We start from the raw sequence: 22217 nt of genomic DNA on the forward strand, positions 1-22217 counted from the left end.
CACACTTTTGTTGACAGGGTGATGTCTCTGCTTTTTAGTGTGCTGTTTAGATTTGCCATTGCTTTCCTCCCAAGGAGCAAGCATCTTTTAATTTCTTGGCTACAGTCCCCATCTGCAGTGATCTTGGAGCCCAGGAAAAAAAAATCTGTCACTACCTCCATTTATTCCCCATCTATTTGCTAGGAATTGAGAGGGCCGGATGCCATGATCTTGGTTTTCTTAATGTTTAGTTTCAACCCAAGTTTTGCACTCTCGTTCTTCACCCGCAACAAGAGGCTCTTTAGTTCTTCTTCACTTTCTGCCATTAGAGTGGTATCATCTGCGTATCTTAGGTTGTTGATATTTCTTCCAGCAATCTTAATTCCAACTTTTGATTCCTCTAACCCTGCCTTTCTCATGATGTGCTCTGCATATAAGTTAAATAGGCAGAGCGACGGTATACAGCCTTGCCGGACTCCTTTCCCAATTTTGAACCAATCAGTGGTTTCGTGTCCAGTTCTCACTGTTGCTTCTTGGCCCACATATAGGTTTCTCAAGAGACAAATATGATGTTCTGGTACGCCCATCTCTTTAAGAACTTGCCACATTTTGTTATGATCCACACAATCAAAGGCTTTAGCATAGTCAATGAAGCAGAAGTAGATGTTTTTCTGGAACTCCCTAGCTTTCTCCATGATCCAACGTATGTTGGCAATTTGATCTCTAGTTCCTCTGTCTCTTCAAAATCCTGCCTGTACTTCTGGTAGTTCTCGGTCCACATACTGCTGGAGTCTAGCTTGTTGGATTTTAAGCATAACTTTACTAGCATGAGAAATGAGTGCAATGGTGCGATAGTTTGAACATTCTTTGGCACTGCCTTTCTTTGGAATTGGAATGTAAACTGACCTTTTCCAATCCTGTGGCCACTGCTGAGTTTTCCAAATTTGCTGGCAAATTGAGTGTAGCACTTTTACTGCATCGTCTTTTAAGATTTTGAATAGCTCAGCTGGAATACTGTTACCTCCACTAGCTTTGTTGTTGCTCAGCTTTTCTAAGGCCTACTTCACTTCACATTCTAGGATGTCTGGCTCGAGGTCTGTGACTACCTCATTGTGATTATCAGGGACATTAAGCTCATTCTTGTATAGTCCTTCTGTGTAATTTTGCCACCTCTTCTTAATCTCTTCTGCCTCTGTTAGATCCCTGCCATTTTGGTCCTTTATCATGCCCATTTTTGCATGAAATGTTCCCTTCATGTCTCCAATTTTCTTGAAAAGATCTCTGGTCCTCCCTATTCTATTGTTTTCTTCTATTTCTTTGCACTGTTCATTTAAGAAGGCATTCTTATCTCTTCTAGCTATTCTCTGGAATTCTGCATTCAATTGGGCATATCTATGTTTTTCTCCCTTGCCTTTCGCTTCCCTCCTTTCCTCAGCTATTTGCAAAGCTTCCTCAGACAGCCATTTTGCTTTCTTGCATTTCTTTTTCTTTGGGATGGTTTTGGTTGCTACCTCTTGTACAATGTTGTGAACCTCTGTCCATAGTTCTTCAGGCACTCTATCTATCAGATGTAATTCCTTAAATCTATTTGTCACCTCTACTGTATATTCAACAGGGATATGATTTCATTCATACCTGAGTGGCCTAGTGCTTTTTCCTACTTTCTTCAGTTTCAGCTTAAATTTTGCAATGAGAAGCTCATGGTCTGAGCCACAGTCAGCTCCTGGTCTTGTTTTTACTGACTGTATAGAGCTCCTCCATCTTTGGCTGCAGAGCATATAGTCAATCTGATTTCTGTGTTGACCGTCTGGTGGTGTCCATGTGTAGAGCAGTCTCTTGGGTTGTTGGAAAAGAGTGTTTGCTATGACCATTGTATTCTCTTGACAAAATTCTATCAGCCTGTGCCCTGCTTCATTTTGTATTCCAAGGCCAAGCTTGCCTGTTATTCTGGTTATCTTTTGGCTTCCTACTTTAGCATTCCAATCCCCCATGATGATAAGGACATCATTTTTTGGTTTTAGTTCTATAATGTGCTTCATAGAACTGGTCAATTTCATTCTCTTCAGCACTGGTAGTTGTGGCATAGACTTGGACTACTGTGATATTGAATGGTTTGCCTTGGATTCGAACTGAGATCATTCTGTCATTTTGAGGATTGTATCCCAGTATTGCTTTTCCTAGTCTTTTATTGACTATGAAGGCTACTCCATTTCTTCTGAGGGATTCTTGCCCGCAGTAGTATACCTGATGGTCATCTGAATTAAATTCACCCATTCCTGTCCATTTTAGTTCGCTGATACCTAAGATGTCGATGTTCAGTCTTGTCATCTCTTGTTTGACCACGTCCAGCTTTCCTTGATTCATGGATCTTACATTCCAGGTTCCTATGGAGAAAAAATCTTTACAGCATCGGACTTTCCTTTCACCACCAGACACATCCACAGCTGAGCATCCTTTCGGCTTTGGCCCAGTCGCTTCATTCTTTCTGGCGCTACTAGTACTAGCCCTCTGCTCTTCCCCAGTAGCATATTGGATGCCTTCTGACCTGAGGGGCTCATCTTCCAGCGTCATATCGTTTTGCCTTTTGGTACTGTCCATAGGGTTTTCATGGGAAAGATACTGGAGTGGGTTGCCATTTCCTTCTCCAGTGGATCACGTTTTGTCAGAACTCTCTGCTATGACCTTTCTGTCTTGGGTAGCCCTGCACGGCATAGCTCATAGCTTCATTGAATTATGCAAGCCCCTTCGCCACGACAAGGCAGTAATCCATGAAGGGGTTTTCACACTAATATATCCTTTAAGAATGGAATCCTATTGGTGACAGGATGTTGGACTTGATGCCTTTGGGCACCTCCCACTTCAATTATTCTACATTTTTAGGTCAGACGGATGTCAAGGAAGCTGTAAACTATTTTTCTAACAACAGTGCCTCTTTTTATTTTCCTAGGACACTTTTTGTTTTAAACTCTTAGCAATGTAACAACCAAAACCATTTTAAGATCAGAGGCAAAGAGAAATAATGTTTCCTAATTTGTCTACAATAAAAATTAGGCTCTTATTACAGATCACTACATTATCAAATATATATTCTGAAGTGGCAAGATTTTTAAATATAGAAATTTACTGTTCCCTCCAGTTAACTTATAACAAATTCATGAGACTGGAATTTGTCTTTAGAAAGCATGTTATCAAATTTTCAACACAAAGTAATGGCAATATCAAAATGTATAAGGAAAAAGAAATACAATTGCCACTGTAGTTAAAACATATGTATATCTCTGGTTGCTAACTATTAGAACTAAGGAGAAATTTCCTGACAGTTAGAACAATTAATCAGTGGAACAACCTGCCTCCAGAAGCTGTGAATGCTCCAACACTGGCAGTTTTTAAGAAGGGACTGGACAGACATTTGCCTGAAAGGGTATAGGGTTTCCTGCCTGGGCAGGGGGTTGGACTAGATGACCTCCAAGGTTCCTTCCAACTTTGTTGTTGTTGTTATGTTTACTGATTACCAGATCTACTACTATGCTACTATTTATTTCTCAACATTTTTAATAACGCCTCAGATATTTAGCAATGACTTTCAGGGGACATCTAATGAATCTTACAAAATGTTTCTCTTGGCCATTACTTCTTAATAAATAGTTTTAGATAGTTTCATTAAAGTTTCTGTGTTGTGGGGATTAATGGAAACTATAAAGGAAAATCTTTGGAATCTGAATCATAATTTCATTAGTTTATGAAGTACCAACTAAAAGAATTCATAGTTTCTATGGCTGATATTTTTCCTAAAGATTTAAAAAAAGAAAACTTTGAATGAGAAATGTAAATATTAATATTTTTCCTATAAATATATAACAAATATAATGAGGAAGACAATATGGCATGTCCTAATCCTTTCACATGCCATAATCCAAGGTTTGTCAGATATGCTGCGACTACAACTCCCAAAATTCCTTGCCAGTATGGCAATACTTACTGGAGAATGAAAGAATTTGCTATCCGATGGATATCAGATTGAATACTATAACCTCAGCAAGAAAGATTAAAACATATAATTAAGGCTGAAATAAGAAACAGTAATAGATTCACTATCTGCCCTGTCATGAACAAAGAATGTAAATGATCATTTAAAGTTCATCTTAGTCAGAAAGCAAGGTCTTTACAAATTCTATTTTCCTTTGAGCCCTGAAGGCCAATTAAAGAGATGTGGATTAGTGTAAATTACTCACTATGTAGTGCTTTCACTGTTTTAGCTAAGCAATAAAACAGTGTAATTGTACAGCACTAATTGAATCCAGCTACATATAATTGTGTGCTACCATATGTATCCTATTATTCTAAAGGCTATCCATATTTTCTAAGTTGTTCTGTGATCACTGCAGATGGCAGCAGTCAGAGAGGTTGTTCTCCTGGGCTTATTACATGGCTATAAAGCTATCCCATGATTTGACAAAATAATCACACTAAATAGTAGCAATTATGGAAAAATGTTCCAATTAAAATGGGAAAACTGAACTTTCCAAATGAAGTGAGCATAGACTATTACAATAAACAATAAACATTCCAATTTTCTACAGCAGCTAAAAGCTTATTGATTAATGCATTATTGTGAAATATAATTTAGTAATCTCTTTCTACTGTAGCGATTCCCTGTTTTTTTAAGAACTGGACACACTACACCATAGAGTTTAACCATACAAAATGTGCAGCTACAGCACACAGCTATTGTAACACACATCTTTCTCGTTGCTCTGGGTTAATTTCATCCTCCTAACCTTTGAAAGTTAATGTAGCCATGCAAATAAGAATTTATTATTTTATAATAAAGAAAACTCTTAATCTTCGTAAAGTGGCATGCAACCTTTGCCTCCTTCCAAAATTCTTGCACTTGTTGGAATTAGGTGTTGTCTCAACCTGATTGTTCCTCTTCTAGATGCTGCTGAGTGCCAGGCCCAGTTCTAAGCCAAGCTCTAGGCAGGAATCACACTACAATGGGCAGTTTATCATAGTTAATGGTCAACTGACTGACAGTTCACTTGCTGGCTTGTAATATTCGTAGAGGCCACTTCCTACTTGTTCAACTTTCTGTTGTCTTCTTCTCCTTCTCTCCCATACCTCCACGCTTTTATAGGCTAAGGACCTGGGTGGGGTGAGGCTACCTAAGGATGTCACCAAGTTTCTAAAAAATATCAGGGTGTGGCTCAGTTAGCCAGACACTGAAAATGCCCAGTTGAATGCTTGTGAGTAAACTCTGAGTGGGAGAGCGAATTAATAAATCCATCTCCTTTCGAGTTTCTCAGACTGTAAACTTTTACCGCCCTTTGGAAGAAAGAATAAGCTGAACCTATTCTTGGGGAAGCAGGGATGGAAAGCATTTCTGCCTGGTTGCAGCTGTTTTCCCCAAAAGCAGACAGTAAATTCAGCTTCATTCTCTCACATATACCAAAATCTATTAACCACTGTCTATGTTCAGATCAAAATCTTCCAGAGTTTAAGAGTGAAGGATAACTAGAGATATTTTAGGATCTCGGTCAGTGGCACACTGACCCACCCCAATCTTAGTTTCTACAAAAAGGATACTAACTTGTGTTCTAACCATCACAGTTTCCCTTGGTGATGAAGAACTAAAATTAAGGACATTCAGAAGGAGGTGGTGCTACTTACATTTTAACTGCATATTACAGAGCATTTAAAACCAATATTCTGAAGCAAACTTGAAAATGATCTCAAAGTTACACAATCATTAAAATATTTATTTATTTATTATTTATTAATTTAATTTATATACCGCCCTTCTCTCAAGAGACTCAGGGCGGTTAACAGGGCAATACATAAAAATCAGATACAAAAATTAAAATTATTAAAACATGATTAAACAATGCCCATAATAATACAAATTTAAAATTGAAGTCATAATAAAAATCCCACCCCATCCCATCAGGCCAGACCCGCTTCTTTAAAGAGATGGGTTTTAAGGTCGCGCCGGAAGGAGCGGAGATCGGGCGCCATCCGGAGCTCTACCGGATGTATGTAACAGCTAACAGTCCAGTTGCTTCATTTTTCACTATTTCTAATTTCATAATGTTTTCCAAAGAAAGGCTCATTGGAATACATTGCAATATCATATGTATAAAAGATAGCAACTCCCACCATAGAAATAATAAAGACTTGAAATGGAATGGAAGAAAACAAGCAGTAATTTTCTTTTTTTTCTTAAAGTCTGGATTTCATTGTACATGTGGAAAAGTGTTCTGTACCAGCCTGCTACCGGCCCTGCAGAAAAGGCAGGGACACAACCCCTTTACAAACGGCAAGAGGCTGGAATTACGCCTGCCAAATTTATTCACATAAAACAGAGCAAGACAAGACACCAACCATAAAACACAAGCTAAGAAACAGGAACAATCCAAGAGGTTGCCTTCAGCAAACCAGCCCTCCCACACATTCCCCTTAAATACAGTTCAGGGCGTGGCCTCTCTGTGCCTCCTTCCGAGGTGCCCCATTGCCTTCCTCTGTTTACTCCTGACTGACTGCCTCCTGCATCGGGCGTCCTTGAACAGGGCCAGCTGTGGGTCATCTTCATCCACGCTGTCAGGCTCACACAGCTGGGTCTGCATCGTGACCAGATGAGAGGGGCCTTGCTGGGGGCTCTCATCAAGCTGTCCAATCCCCTCAGCAAGCTCTTCAACACCCCCCTCCTCCTCCTCTGAGTTGTCCAACCCAACTGCTGAACCCACAGGCTGACCCTGAATCACAACAAAAAGTTCCTTGGTACCCATCAAACACCCAGCTCTACAATAGTTCTAAACCAACCAAAGTCATTTGAGTTGCGGCATATAAAAGTTGATACTGATAAGTACTATTTTAATTTTAATGAATGAGCTGATATATTGGGGTGTGAGAATGACTTGAGAACAGAAGAGATGCAGTCTGGGCAATGGTCAGACAAAAAATAACTGAGGCCAAATAAGGAATGGGATTGTAACAAACATCTCAAAAGGGGCCTTCCCTAGTTGTAAAGGTAATGGGGGAGGGATGTAGTTTCAAATTTTAAAAAAAATATTATACAGTAAAGATAGAACTAGTACTCCTGGGTATGTTTCTTGTCTGGATTACCTCGCCAAGCTGGCATTAATCTTGCAAGTCCTGTCTCCATCTCTTACTTGCAGGCACACCCTAAGCACACCTTAGGGACTAAGATGGGCCTTGGCTCAATCCATTAAGGCTTTTTTTTAATTCTAATTCTGAAAACTATTTTAGGCTGAAAGTACCCCTAAACATTTGTCTGAAATTTGAGATAGGTGGTTGATAGATGACTGCTATGAATTATATGTATCAAAATTTCTATCACTACTTAAGGTTCTACTTACCAGCAGGTTTTCAGGTTTGATATCCCTGTGAACAATGTTCAAGCTATGAAGGTATTTGATAGCACTGGCCAGATTGTACAGCATCCCACTGGCATCCCTTTCTGTATACTTATTTGTGGAGGTAATAGCATCAAAAAGATCTCCTCCCTGTATTAAAATGAATGTAACATATTAGTATATTCCACTATGATTCAGGAGAAGATTCATAATGATCAATAGCATCATTTTCTTTCAGGATATCTTAGAATTCCCATTCTTAAAGAAAGGAATGAAATCTCTAGTGGACATTCTATATGTCTATAAATGATGAGATTAACTCAAAGTATTCACAGTCTACTCTAGAAAGAAGTACATTTCAACTGTTGTTGGGAATCATTTCAGATTGCTGTTGATGGTAACAATTCAGTAAAATTCTTATACTACAAGTTCACATTACTTTAAACAATAAAATACATAGCGTAAAACTTTCACCAACAGTTAGAAAGAGGAAAGGAAATTGGGTCGTAAGAAGGTAAAAGTAAAATATTTAAAATAAATAGGGAAAGGGTGGTATCCTGTTAAGACCCTAATGTATGGCTTCCTAGACTCTTCAACTTATTGACTCCTCATGAAGCTTCAGATTGGTTTTATTATTTTTTTATTAAATTTGTTTGCCACCCATCTCATCACAAGGCAACTCAGATTGTTCACTAACCCCCAAACAATAATAAAAATAATTTAATAAATACCACTTAATAAATAGTACTACAACTGCTACTAACTGTACCAATAGTAATAGGTGTCTATTCCAAAACACTAAATAGGTGATTTACAACTCCAAAACCATTGGATACCCACCACTTGAATACCCACCGGCAATGACAAAATCACCATCAGTCAACTGCAAAAGGCAGCTTTACTTAGAACAGCTTACTTATTGTGACAATACCTTTAATACCATCAAACAGCATTTATCTATCCCAGGTCCTTCAGAAGGACTCAATAAGTGGATAAAAAAGGCAAATCCAATTTAAACATATGACAAACCATAATCACATGAACACCTGAAATAGTCCCATAAAGCCTGGAGGGACAATGTTGTTCACTTTGGGGAACCCTGCCCTAATGTGTTAATTTCGCAAGTAATCTAATTGGGTATAATTCAACATTTTACTTAGCAACTCTTCAACGTCTCAATTTCAGTCATATTATGCTTTTAACAGCTTATCCACTATTAGCTAGTTAATGATACTGTTTAATTTCATCACTAAGATTGCACTTTTCTGGAAGCAAGACAAACTGGAAACAGCACTTAATTTAAAAAAAAAATTAAAAAGGGATGGGGTAAGATGGAAGAACAATCATTATCACCTTCCTCCATAAGGCACTGACATCCAGAAGTACAATAACCAATTACTTATTTACTAGCTTCCCAAAGAAATGCAATAATATTCCCTTTCTCATGGGAAATTGAAGTTAGATCCTTTGAACAGCAGGAAGAAACCCTATCATAAATCATGCTTGTTAAAATAAATAGGGCAATGCAGGGCTTGCATAATAATTTAGTCCCAGTACATACAATGGCAGCTTGCCAGTCACTATGTCCTCTCACCTTTTCGTAAGTCCTACTTGCAATATGTTTTTATTTATATTTATGAAATGCATTTTTTACATTTAAGGACAGAAAGATATGCCTGAGATGAAAAAAGAATGTATCTGCAGCAATAAGACCCACTTAGATTATGCTTGTTGTGACCAATGAAAGCATAATGTTATTAACTAAAGTTTGACATGCCAGTAGTTTTCTTCTCTTGAGAACATTTGCCATTTGAGATTTTAATTTGCATGTTAAGCCTTCAAAAAGCAGCCCATAGCAGATGGTTACTCAGCTGTAAATGGGAATAGTGGATGGATTATTCAACAAGCTTCCAAGAATACTTGCCTTACTATTTGAAAAAGAAATATATAATAAGATTTATTCAATTTTAAACAGATAGCATGGCATGGTATTTCCTTTTGGGGCAGGCACAAGTACACAAAGCACAGAAAGGGAATACAAAATAGTAAGGCATAAAAGTTAAATGCATAAGAAAATAAAATATAGCTAAATCTAGTTTACACCAATGGCATTCACTATACCTCTCCATATTTTTCCATTCTTGCAGAGAGGAAAACCAGGAACTTATTCATTAGGAAAGGAAAGGAAATTCTTAATTCCAATAAAGCTACCAAGCATGCATATCTTTTTTAAGAATCCAATTTGTTCTGTGAAATAGTATAGGGAAATGTATATGCCTTAGATCACATAGCAGCTTTCACTTCATAGGATTTAGAGTTAAAAAGAACCACAAGAATGATCTAATGGAGTTTCAAGCAGATATTTTTTGTCTCCTAGCTATCTCCTTCCATTTCTCTGTCCTTTTTTTTATTACTGTGTGCACAAAACAACAATCCCATACAGTGACAAGGCTCCAATCACCTGCTGCCTTCCAGCAACTCTCCCATCTGAAGTCTTCCCTTGAGAACTACCCACCAAATGATTAAAGGAAACTGCTTTAAATACTATCAAAACTTTCATTAGCACACAACACTAAATCTTTTACAGGTGTACAAATCTCTTCCTGATTTTTCTTTTGCCACTTATCAATCCAGATGGCATCATAATCAGTTACCTTTCAGGTAAAACTTCCCAAGTATTCTTTGGTGGCTTTGAAAAAAGGGGATCTATGTTCCTAACTGATAGTAATTGAGTCCTTAGCTACATACATAACTTCAGACATCTGCAAAGGTTCAGCAGGGATATAGATTAGAAAGTCAACATAGTTATCAGTGCTGGGTAGATCAATTCTTATTCTCTGTGCCAGGGAATACTCTCAGGTTTAAGGAACCATGTGACAATCAAGAAGGCTAACTCCATTTCCACAGAGCCTTTACATTATTAGCAGATTTGCCACCACAGCTGGAGTGTGACTCTCCTCATCAGGATATGGATGAGAGAGTGAATTTAAAACAGGCCAAGTAGAATCCCAGTTCCCTGTTTGAAAGTTCACCTCTGTACAATTGTAAGGGAAATAATTTTCCTGCTTAATGTAATTTCTAGTGTACCTGGCAATCTTTTCACAAGCAGAGACTCTGTTTTCAAGCCTATATTGGTATCCTCAAAAGATGGTTTACTTATTTATGCGTCAGATGAGGAGAGCACATCTTTCTCCTTCTGTCCTGGCCACTTTTTACAGAGGCACAGTTGAAAGCGTTTTAACAAACTGCCACACTGTTTGGTTTGGTGGTAGCAGAGCCTCAGATAGAAGGTCCATACAGAGAGTGGTAAGGACAGCTGACAAGATTATAGAAAGCTGCTTCCCATGATTCAGAATACTACTAGAACTACTAGATTCTGTAACAGCTTTGTTCCTTATGCCATCCATCTTGTAAATTCGCAGGATTCTTTTTTCTCATCATGTATATGCATACATCCGAACTAGACTGTATTGTTTCTCTGTCATATATGTGTGTGTATGTGGGTATATGCATAATTTTTGTCATGTTTATGTAGTGTATATTGGAGGTGGTTATCCTTTAAGAGCTGAATGCAACCAAATTTCATTTTAATGTATACTGCTTGGTGTACATTTAAAGTGACAATGAAGTTTGTTCTGTTCTGTTCTGTTCCGTTCCGTTCTGTTCCCTTCCATTCCCTTCCCTTCCATTCCTACAGCCATCTCAACAAGTGAGTCTGGGTGCCATACATCATAAGACATTAAAACAATTATAACAGAACAAAACAGAGTTGGAGTGATCCTGATATCTTAAGAGAGAATATTCCACAGGCCAGGGGTTCTGGCAGAGAAAACACATTTCCTGGTTCCCACCAGCCAACATTCTTTGGCTGATGGAACCCACAGTATGCCCAACTTGCCTGATCAAATTGTACAGGTAGACAACTGGAGAAGATAATCTGGCCCCAAAACATGAAGGGCTTTAAAGATGATAACCAGGACCTTGAATTGCACCCGGTAACACACCGGAAACAGATGTACTTACAAAACAGTAATGTTATTGCTGTTCACTCATTTTGAAATCAATGCAATTTACCATCTATTCACTCTCGGTCACATCTATTCTTATTTTTTTAACACATACACTTTTTAAAATCCGCTTTCCCATTCAAGTATTTTTGTACTTTCTCCTATTACACCATAACTTTCATTTTCATATAACAATATGAGCAGAAAAATGCTCTTACACACATACATTTTAGCTTCTTTCAACAAACACGCATTCCTTATAATAAACTACAAACTACCCCTACATTTCTATAAATGTTTATAACTTATTTCATTCATCTCTCCATCTTTAATAAAGTTTCTATTGAGGAATAATAGATCTTTTTTTGCTCCATGTTCATATATATACTATTTCTCTATATTTCAGATAAGATTAGTGTTACATACTGATACTCAGAGTTAACCGGGGAATCCCTAAACGCGGCAGCCGTTGACAGTTGACAGCTGTCAAAAGGTTGCCGGAAGAAGTCACGCATGCGCACGAGCCAGCAGGCAGCCGTTGACAGTGACAGCTGTCAAAAGGGCTGCCGGGAGCATTTATGCATGCGCCAGGACCGATCCAGCTGACAACCAGCAAGTTGTCAGAACGCCGGTTTCCAAACAGGTCCACCAGCCAGCTGGCGGATTCCCCAAACTAGCCGCGCAAGCGCAGCCACCCGGGAGCTGTCAAGCTGCCGGTAGGTCATTGGTCACCGCCCTAGCGGCAGGAGAATATGGTTCCCTGATTGGTTAAAACGTTTGACAGTTCTCTATATAAAGAGGGTTTTCTCCACTTGTCAGCTGCCCGGGAGCTAAAGCTAAATAAACCTCTGAAACCCAGCCTGCAGCCTCCCTCTCATCAATCGCCGAACAATCCACCTGGCGACGAGGATGGGATCCCAGTACAACAGAGCTAGTCACTGAGCTAAGTCACGACCAGAAGGAGTTCCAATCCCTCCAGCCGCTTAAGTCACTGCTGAAGTTGCTGGCTGAGGGCAAAGGAAACCTTCTATAGCTTGAACGGTACCGCGGACCCAGACTATGGCCAACCTCGGACACATAAGGGAGTTCGACGTCCGGCACCCTGAGCGATGGGAGTTGCACTGGAGGCAGGTAGAGGGGTACCTCGTCGTGAACAAAATCACGGAAGACCGCCACAAGGCCGCGGCACTACTCTGCCTCAGTGGACCGGCCCTCTACGACATCGCTGTAGGACTCTGCAGCCCGGACCCGGTCACCACAATTCCATATGCTGAGCTGACTGAACACCTCAGCAAGCATTTTATGCCCAGACGGTCGTAATTGTACTGGCAGCTCCACTTCGCTCGCCGACGCCAGCAACCGGGTGAAGCATTCACCGCATTCATCGCGGGGGTTCGCCACGCCGCCTGCAGATGCCAATTTCCAGACCTGAAGGATCGCATCAGAGACCAAATCATCGCCGGACTACTGAATGAACGGCTTCAGCGGAAATTGGTGGCTAAGCCCACAATGGATCTTGCAGAACTCACTCTGGAGATCATGGCGTATGAGGACAGTCATCGGGAAGACTCCTCTGCGTTCGAAGGCAGCCCCAGTGGTTCAGTCCATCAGGCCTGGGAGCCCGACAACGAATCCCCTGAGGCCAACGCTGGTGTGGATGCAATCATTCCCTGATCCAACAGAATGGCCGTTGGCCGCAAGGGGAACTGCAGACCGACCAAGCCAGGGGGCGCCAGCCAAAAAGCCATCCCTTCAGGACCAAGGGCCAGGTGCGCCAGCTGTGGTGGAGCCCACGCCAGAGCCACCTGCCGTTTCAGAAATGCCAAGTGCCACAGATGTGGGAAGACCGGGCATATCCGCTCCGTGTGCCGCAGCCAAAACCTGGAGACCCTCCACGAACTTGAGGAAATTCCGTCAGGTAGGACCAAGTTTCCCTTCCCACCCCAAAAAACCTCTCATCCCTCCGTATTATCCATCCTTGCCAGACAGAAGCCCCTCACAATCCACCACTTACAACCCAAAATCAAAATCTGGGTCATGTGAGATGGAAGTGGACTCAGGGTCCTCCATCTCCATAATGTCCTGGGACACTCTCCAGAAAATCAGATCTAAAGGCAAACGCCGCATTTCCCTACAGCCTTCCCGAATCTTACTCGCTGATTTTCAGGGCGCTCCCATAAGTTTAAAGGGGCAGGCCAAGTTGAAAATAGAATTTAAAAAGTTTCAGGGATACCTTTCGGCTCAGATCACTGAAGGACCCAGGGCCAACCTCATTGGCTTCAACTGGTTCGGGGCCCTGGGCATCCACCTAGAAGGAACTAACCGTATCCAGTCTCAAACCCTAGAAAACGTCTGCCAGATGTTCGCTGATGTTTTCGATGGGACACTAGGCAGGTACACAGGCCCCCCTGTAGACCTCAAGCTCAAACTGGAGGTCGGTCCTATCAGAATTAAACCCAGAAGAGTCCCCTTTGCCTTAAAACAAAAGATAGAAACTGAATTAGACGGCCTAGTGGCTTTAGGGGTCCTGGAACCCACTGACGGGGGAACCTGGGAAATGCCAATCGTAACACCGGTCAAACCCAATGGGGACGTGAGGATCTGCGCTGATTATAAGGCCACCCTTAACCGCGCATTGAACCCCCACGCGTACCCAGTCCCAGCAGTTAAGGACGTCCTATCCGAAATTGGCACCTGGGTTGCATACTCTGGGGCTGCAGAGTGATAGTGCCACCCATTCACAAACTCAGAGTCCTGCACACGTTGCACGAGGGGCACCCTGGCATTGTAAAGATGAAAGCCCTGGCCCGTAGTTATGTTTGGTGGCCAGCAATCGATAAAGACATTGAAACACACGTAGCTGGCTGCTATTTATGCCAGCAGTCCCGACCAGTTCAACCCCAAGCCCCCATTCACAAATGGGAAACCACCCAAAATCCCTGGTCCCGGGTCCACATTGACTTCGCTGGCCCCTTCCAGGGGCAGGTTTTCCTCATCGTAGTAGACAGTTATTCCAAGTGGTTGGAGGTTCTCTCGGTTGCCAGCACAACAACGGCCGCCACAATCCAGGCTCTCAGAGGAATCTTCACAACACACGGCCTCCCCGATGTTTTAATCTCTGACAACGGCCCTCAATTTACCTCTCGTGAATTTCAGATCTTCACGAGGAACAACTGTATTAGGCATGCCACGTCGGCCCCCTTCCACCCTTCGTCTAACGGCCTTGCAGAGGTTATGGTGAGGGCCACCAAAGATGCCCTCCGGAAGATCATCACGGGAGATTGGCACCGACGCCTGGCACAGTTCCTCCTGTCTCACCATGCTACACCATGCTCCACCACCGGGAAGTCTCCTGTGGAACTGCAATGGGGCCGCCGACTGGTGACAAGGCTGGACAGACTTTACCCCGACAGTCCAGCGGCCGAAATAGTCACCAACACCCCTCCAAGGACATTCACCCATGGACAAAATGTCTGAACTAGGGACTAAGGGGGAAGGGATAAATGGATACAAGGAGTCATTCTGGATCAAACTGGCCCCTTATCCTACACGGTGGACATCGGGATGGGACTTGTCCTCTGCAGACATGCAGACCAGCTCCGGTCTAGGTCACTTCCAAACCTTCCCCTGTGCCCACCCCCCGAGGATCCCGAACCGTTCAGCAGCAACGTCCCAAGCAAACCACAATCGCCCCAGGACATACAACCCCCACCTTTGCCACCCCCAGAAGTAACACCGACGGTACCGAGCATCGAAGAGGAGGGGCCCCTCCTCCGCTGCTCCAGCAGGACCAGACGGCCCCCCACCTACCTCGCTGACTTTGACTGGGCAGGAAGCACGCCGACGTCCAACAGCCCCATTAAAAATGTTTGTTCTGACAGTTCAGTTAAAAGTATTGTTAAGGGTCTCAAATTAGGGGGGGAAGGGGTGTTACATATCGATACTCAGAGTTAACCGGGGAATCCCTAAACGCGGCAGCCGTTGACAGTTGACAGCTGTCAAAAGGCTGCTGGAAGAAGTCACGAATGCGCACGAGCCATCAGGCAGCCGTTGACAGTGACAGCTGTCAAAAGGGCTACCGGGAGCATTTATGCATGCGCCAGGACCGATCCAGCTGACAACCGGCGAGCTGTCAGAACGCCGGTTTTCAAACAGGTCCACCAGCCAGCCGGCCAGTCAGCTGGCGGATTCCCCAAACTAGCCGGGCAAGCGCAGCCACCTGGGAGCTGTCAAGCTGCCGGTACGTCATTGGTCGCCGCCCTAGCAGCAGGAGAATACGGTTCCCTGATTGGTTAAAACGTTTGACAGTTCTCTATATAAAGAGGGTTTTCTCCACTTGTCAACTGCCCGGGAGCTGAAGCTAAATAAACCTCTGAAACCCAGCCTGCCGCTTCCCTCTCATCATTCGCCGAAAAATCCAATTAGAAATCTGGTAAATGGCTAACAAACTAAGCAGAAGCAGACAAACATTCACCTATACTCACTTTTACAAGTTCCATGACAAGATACAACTCAGTGGGCATATCCATTTCCTCAATCAGGAGAACAATGTTGGGATGTTTGACCCGTCTTAAAATAGAAACTTCATTCTGAATCATGTGTTCCTGCATAAAAGGAGAATATATGTATATATATAAAGAGAATGGAACAAAACCAAATAGTTGCTCTAGAACCTTTGACTTATTTAATGGGGTAAGTTGTTGTTATAATTTGTCATGACTGTAGATGCCATACACTAAATAAAATCGATATATTCAACTTCTGGTTTTCTTGGCAGAGGTGGTTTGCCAATACCTTGTTTCTAAGGCTGAAAGAGATACTGACTGACCCCAAATCCCCTCACTAGCCTCTCTGCCTAGGGCGGGACTAGAACCCATGGCCTGCTACTTTCCAATCCATTGCCTTAATCACTATACTAAACTGAACTCCTTTAATGGGGCATGCAGGTGCATAATGGACATATGAAACTCAGTATTCATTAAGCATTTTTAAAACCCATATAAATTAATGCATGTTAATGACTGTGCTGAGGCTGAGAAAATGAATATCAAAAGTAAAACAGACAGCAATCATAGGAAAAAGATTTAAACTTGCAAGTACTTTATTTAGATCTAAGCTTGCTTATATTTAACATATTCTGAGTATTTGTCTTTTATTATGCCTGTAAAGAATTACACTTCCAATCTTTTACTTCAAACATTATATAAAACAAATAATATTTTCCCAAGCAAAAAAGGAAATAACTGCATTTTTTTAGACATTTTAGCTATTAATATTATTCTTCTTAGGATTTCTCCAAGCCATCATATTACGCCCTGACCTCTCATCCTTACTAAACTGATCATCTTGCTGCTTTTATGTCAGGTTTGTCAAGTTGCATAGTTTTGTAGAACAATTTTAAAAGTTGCCTTTAATCCCTAGTGAAAATTCTAAATGGTTTGGGACCAAACTAGCCAAATAACCATTTTTCTGCATATAATTCTGCCTGAGAATCAAGATCTATCTCAGGGCCCCTCTAGATTCTTACATAATGGCAATACATGAAAGGGATTTTTCTGTGGCAGCTTCCCACATCCCATGCATCTGCCCCAAGATCTATATTGCTTCTTCATTGCTTGTTTTACAATATGGTAGTCTTTTTAAAAAAAATCAAAATATTTGAGTCCTCCAGAATATTTTAGAGACCACGAATCCAGACGTTTGTTGATACATTTCCTATCCAGTTAAAACATCTGTGAGTAGTTTAGAAGAAGAATAACACATACACCAATCACATCAAATCAAGATTCAACAATAAATATAAAATGGCAGCCCATCAGTCATAAGTCAAATTATCTTTTTATAAAACTCTGAAATCTTGGCTATTTCCTCCATGAATTTGGGTCAGGAGGGTAGGTAATGCATTCATCATTCTAAGGTCCCATTTATCTTGGGCAGCACTGATCATTGCTTTTATTGTTGGATTTTAATCTTTCTATGCCAATCAGAGTCACTGTTGTGAGATGGGAAGTGTCAGCCTTACTAGGTAGACCAGGCTTGGCCAGGTAAGCTAATTCTATTTTATTGTAAAACTACAATAATAGAATATTGCAAACCTGAAAGCACAGTTCTCCTCCCTTCTCCTCTACAGTTAGGGAGGGTTTCATCTGAGCCTCTTGCCCCACCCACTATCCAGCTGCAGGATATTCTGTCTCTTATGTGATTATTCCCTTGGCAACTTCTTTTCACCGAGCTGATGAAGTGTTCAAAAAAGTTCACATGTAGCCAAGCTCATATTTCAGGGACTCCTATCCATTTCGTCAATTTCCACGTGGCCAAATAACTCTAAGATAACATCACAAGAGATGATTCACGTCATCACATCAGATTCTGTCCAATTGATATGTAACTCTGAGTCAATGTAAGCTATTTTTTCCATCAAGAACCTTGTGAATATGTCACAGTGCCCTGCCAGATCCTTGTTCCATCTGTTGTTCACTAAATATTGGACAACATTTTTTAAAATTAACCACTAAGTTGGAGTGACTGCAGATTTGATCTAATTCAAAAACTGAACATATGATGCTCCACTGTGGATCTCGACACTTACCTTTCCTCTGCATTTACTTTTTTTAATGATTTTCAGGGCATATTCTCTAGCAGTTGACCTAACAACATTCAGAAGGAAGAAACAGATTAAATTCACTTACCCAATTGTGACAACATTTTACAATTTAACACATAACCTGAGATTATTTTGCAGAGCAGCCTAAATGTGCACCTTAATAGAAATGGCTAGAAAATCTCCAGCAGAAAATAAGGAACTTTTTAGAGTTTCTATTTTGTTACTGCTGTGAAACATGAAGGGATAATGATATTGATTTAAATAATATAATTGCTAATAGAAATGGAAACATTAAAGATTAAAATGAAGTTTAAATTCAATATTTAAAGCAAAGGCTTAGGAAAAATAAGAAGTCCACACACGTTTTATCATATTGCAGCATTGCTCAAAAAAAAAAAAAGAAAAGAAAAGAAAAGAAAAGAAAAGAAAAGAAAAGAAAAGAAAAGAAAAGAAAAGAAAAGAAAAGAAAAGAAAAAGCATATCTCCCTGAGCAAGGAATCATTTCCCCCACTAGAGGGCTTCTTGGCATAATATAAGTTACTCAGAAATAAGAGTATCAAAAAGCTATCTTTATATAGATTACCATTTGGAATCCTCTTTCTCCTCCCCCCCACATATTTAAAATCCTAGGCTTGCATGTTCAACTTTTTTTTAATAATTCAGATTTTATGGTATTATCAGTTCTAGTGGTACCAAAATATAGTAAAGGTAAAGGTTCCCCCACACATGCGTGCTAGTCGTTTCCGACTCTAGGGGCTGGTGCTCATCTCCGTTTCAAAGCCGAAGAGCCAGCGCTTCTCCGAGGACGTCTCTGTGGTCATGTGGCCGGCATGACTAGATGCCAAAGGCGCATGGAATGCTGTTACCTTCCCACAGTAGTGGTCCCTATTTTTCTACTTGCATTTTTACATGCTTTCGAACTGCTAGGTTGGCAGAAGCTGGGACGAGTAACAGGGGCTCACTCTGTTACGCATCACTCAGGATTCGACCCGCCAAACTGCCGACCTTCTGATCGACAAGCTCAGCGTCCTAACCCACTGAGCCACCGCGTCCCTTACCAAAATATATGCAGATGCTATTTTGTTCTTTGTCTCATTAAGCAATAATAAACTCAGCATTGTCCATTCAACCTCCTTTCTTTACTTTCTGTCACCTTAAAACATTACACTTCAGATGTGCTCAAATATATGACAAAACTACAGTAGGATAACATGAGCTTACACAATTCCCGTCAGTGTCCAGCAAAGACATATACAGTATTTTCTTTTTCTTTTTTCTTTGTCAAACCATTTGTTAAAGTACAACATGAAGCTTAGAGTACTGGGCTTAAATCTCTGGGAACACAACTTCATCCCTGACTCAGCCCAAGTTATTCTAAAAGAGACAGATCCTTCCCCATAGATTGATAGGCACCAGTAGAAGAGAAGAATATGGAAGCTGCCTTGAACATCTTCAAAGAAAGAAAGAATGAAATGCAATAAATCAATATTACCCAATCCCTGAAGTGGAACTGAATAACTTTTTATTTAATTATACACTAATTTATACTGTTTAGATAATTCTGGAAAAGAACACATGTTTCATTTGTCTGAGATTGCATTGGTTGCTTGTGATAGACATGGTTTATCCCATCAGGCCAGGATGCTTTTGCATATAGCAGCTAGCTTCTACACATAAACTCCTGCCTACAGAAGGGCCTGTGTATGCCAACAGCTGATGCGCAGGAAATTCTTCTGACATTACCAAAATGCTCCTAAAGGGAGAAAGTGGGATTTCTCCCCAAAATTCCTTCTTTACCAAACAGTTGATGGAAAAAGAGCTATTTTCTGTTGAGTTGAACCTCAGCATGTCATGTTTTATATATTATAACCAGTGCAGCATACAAAGACTACTGCAGGTAACAGCTGCAGCAGAGATTTGGAAGTCAGAACCAAAAAAGTTATGTTAAGGAAGGATTTTTTTTTTGTTTTCAAGATACTTACTGTGCCCGCATATATATGAAGCTTTTTAAACAGCATTGTTTATCAAAAAACATACATGTCCCATAAGATCAAACTATAGAAAGAATAGTCAAGGATGATAAAAAATAAAAGCATTTCATTTATAGATAAATTCTAAATAACTTTTCTTCATAGGCCTAACTGGAGTCTTCTTGTTGTTGTTGTTCATATGTACTTAGGGCACTACTTTGTTATGTATCATCTGTAAATAGTGATATGATCTAGGAATAGTCTAACATTAGGAAACACTTTAACAGTAATAAGCAAAAGAACTCGCTCACCTTTCTATACATTCTTTTACAATGGCAAAATTTCCATCTCCTATAGTCCGACCAACTTTATACCTCTCAGCTATTGAGACTGGAACCTGGAAGCCTTCATCCAACACTTCTGAAAAGAATTGTTAGTAAGCTTTATTTGTGGGAAAAGCAACACATATGTGACATATAATGCATATTTTACCTACGTATACAGCTTCAGACAATTGAAAACGTCCAGAAACAGCATTTTGCAAAACAGAGAAACCATGTTGCTGATACTGTCAGAAAGTTTCACAATATTAAATGTTAAACTGATGGATGCTGGACCCACACTTACACGTTGCTTGTATGATTTATCTCATACACATTGGTGATCAACTCACAGACGTCCTATTTCATCTCAATGTGGGATTAGTTCAACACACCATAATTAAGTCTACCTACAAAAGAAGTCTAACATTCAAGCACATATTTTATTACATCATGTAAGCTGAGAGCAACACTTGCTCATGTGATAACTCCTATTTTCCTCCTTTTGTATAAAATATTTAGTTTTTAAACGAGTGTTCCCCATAATGTCACTAACAAATTCAACCTGGAAAACCAGATGATTAAAAAACCTTCACAGTTAAATCAAGAGAGAGGAAAAAGAGGTTATATTTATTGTATTTTAGCAGCAATTAGAGAATAATTATTCTTCATATATTTTTTAAAAGCTCAAGCCACATACCTTCACTTAAATGAACCATGTTTAGCTTTTTCTAACCATAACAGCTCTCTGCTTACTTTTAATCCTTTAAAATTCTGCTCCACAATCAGTGGAATAATTGAACTGTCAGATAAATTCTTGTTTTGTTTTCATTAAGCAGTTCTTTCTCAATTTGATTAAAGAGAATTTTCTTTAATAAATTGAAATATAAGGGCCACAACTCAGCTTCTGGGGAAAATTGGAGGCTGCAAAACAGATGGAGCCACAGCAAGACAAGGCTGCATTGGGGGTTTCTCTATTTTTAGCTTTTTAGCATGCCTATAATAAGGCTTACACTTACACACTGTTTTCCACCTCAAAAAAGCCTAGCAATTGCGCCATCCATTTTAAGTAACCATAGAACTATTTTATTTGGCAGGGGTCCGGAGTACCTCAGGGAACACCTGCTGCCGGCGTCTACTTCCCTCCACCCTGTGCGTTCCCACAGAGAGGGCCTCCTCAGGGTGCCACCGGTCAGAGAATGTCGACTGGTGGCCCCCAGGGGGAGATCCTTCTCTGTGGGCGCCCCGGAGCTATGGAACCAGTTACCGGTTGAGCTCCGGACGGCGCCCGATCTTCGCTCCTTTCGCCGCGATCTGAAAACATACTTGTTCGAGCAAGCCGGCCTGGCCTGAGGGGGGATTGGTGGGGTTTTTTACTATTTTTTATTGGGGGTTTCTTTTACTATGTATTACTGTATTTTTAATCGGGCATGTATTTAATTATCTTTTATCTTTTGTAAATCTCTGTGTTTTATTCTTGCCCTGTACACCGCCCTGAGTCCTTCGGGAGAAGGGCGGTATAGAAATATTAATAAATTAAATTAAATTAAATTAAATTTATTAACTTTACTGTGATTCTGTGCAGTATTAAATATGAAAAATTTAAAATAAAACAATCCATGCAATAAAATTATTTAGAAATAAACAGCTACTATCTTACAAATCAGTTAACCCAAAAGGAGTCTGACACCTATTATAACCTAAGGTTGGAAAAAGAACCAAATCCTGAGGGCACATTTAAATAAGGTTAGCCTGGGGACTGTGCAAACATTTGGAAAAATATCAGTGCAGAAGCCAGACGCTACATCAGAGAAGACCTGTTTCTTGGCTCCCATTGAATGGTATTGCTTATCAATGGGATCTAGAGCATGCTGCTGAATCATATAAGATGGACAGCAACTATGGAACACAGGTGGTTCCTCCAATAATCAAGCTCTGTGCCATGAATAGCTTTATAAGAGATAACC

At 40.6% G+C, this 22217-nt stretch overlaps 1 protein-coding gene across 4 annotated transcripts in view; it reads right to left on the reverse strand.

Annotated features, from left to right (window-relative positions):
* Positions 1-22217, reverse strand: part of DCLK1 (doublecortin like kinase 1) — a gene marked incomplete at both ends in the record, with an annotated part of 182047 nt that overhangs the window by 25425 nt on the left and 134405 nt on the right. For all 4 annotated transcript variants that reach the window (XM_083361890.1, XM_083361892.1, XM_083361891.1 and 1 more), the window contains 4 exons: positions 7353-7499; positions 15841-15960; positions 17946-18003; positions 20242-20350. In XM_083361890.1, the coding sequence (XP_083218016.1) occupies positions 7353-7499; positions 15841-15960; positions 17946-18003; positions 20242-20350 (434 nt within the window). The remainder of the gene's footprint in view (positions 1-7352; positions 7500-15840; positions 15961-17945; positions 18004-20241; positions 20351-22217) is intronic.

This window comes from Vipera ursinii (assembly GCF_947247035.1).
Source record: "Vipera ursinii genome assembly, chromosome: 4".
In the NCBI taxonomy this organism is placed as follows: domain Eukaryota; kingdom Metazoa; phylum Chordata; class Lepidosauria; order Squamata; family Viperidae; genus Vipera; species Vipera ursinii.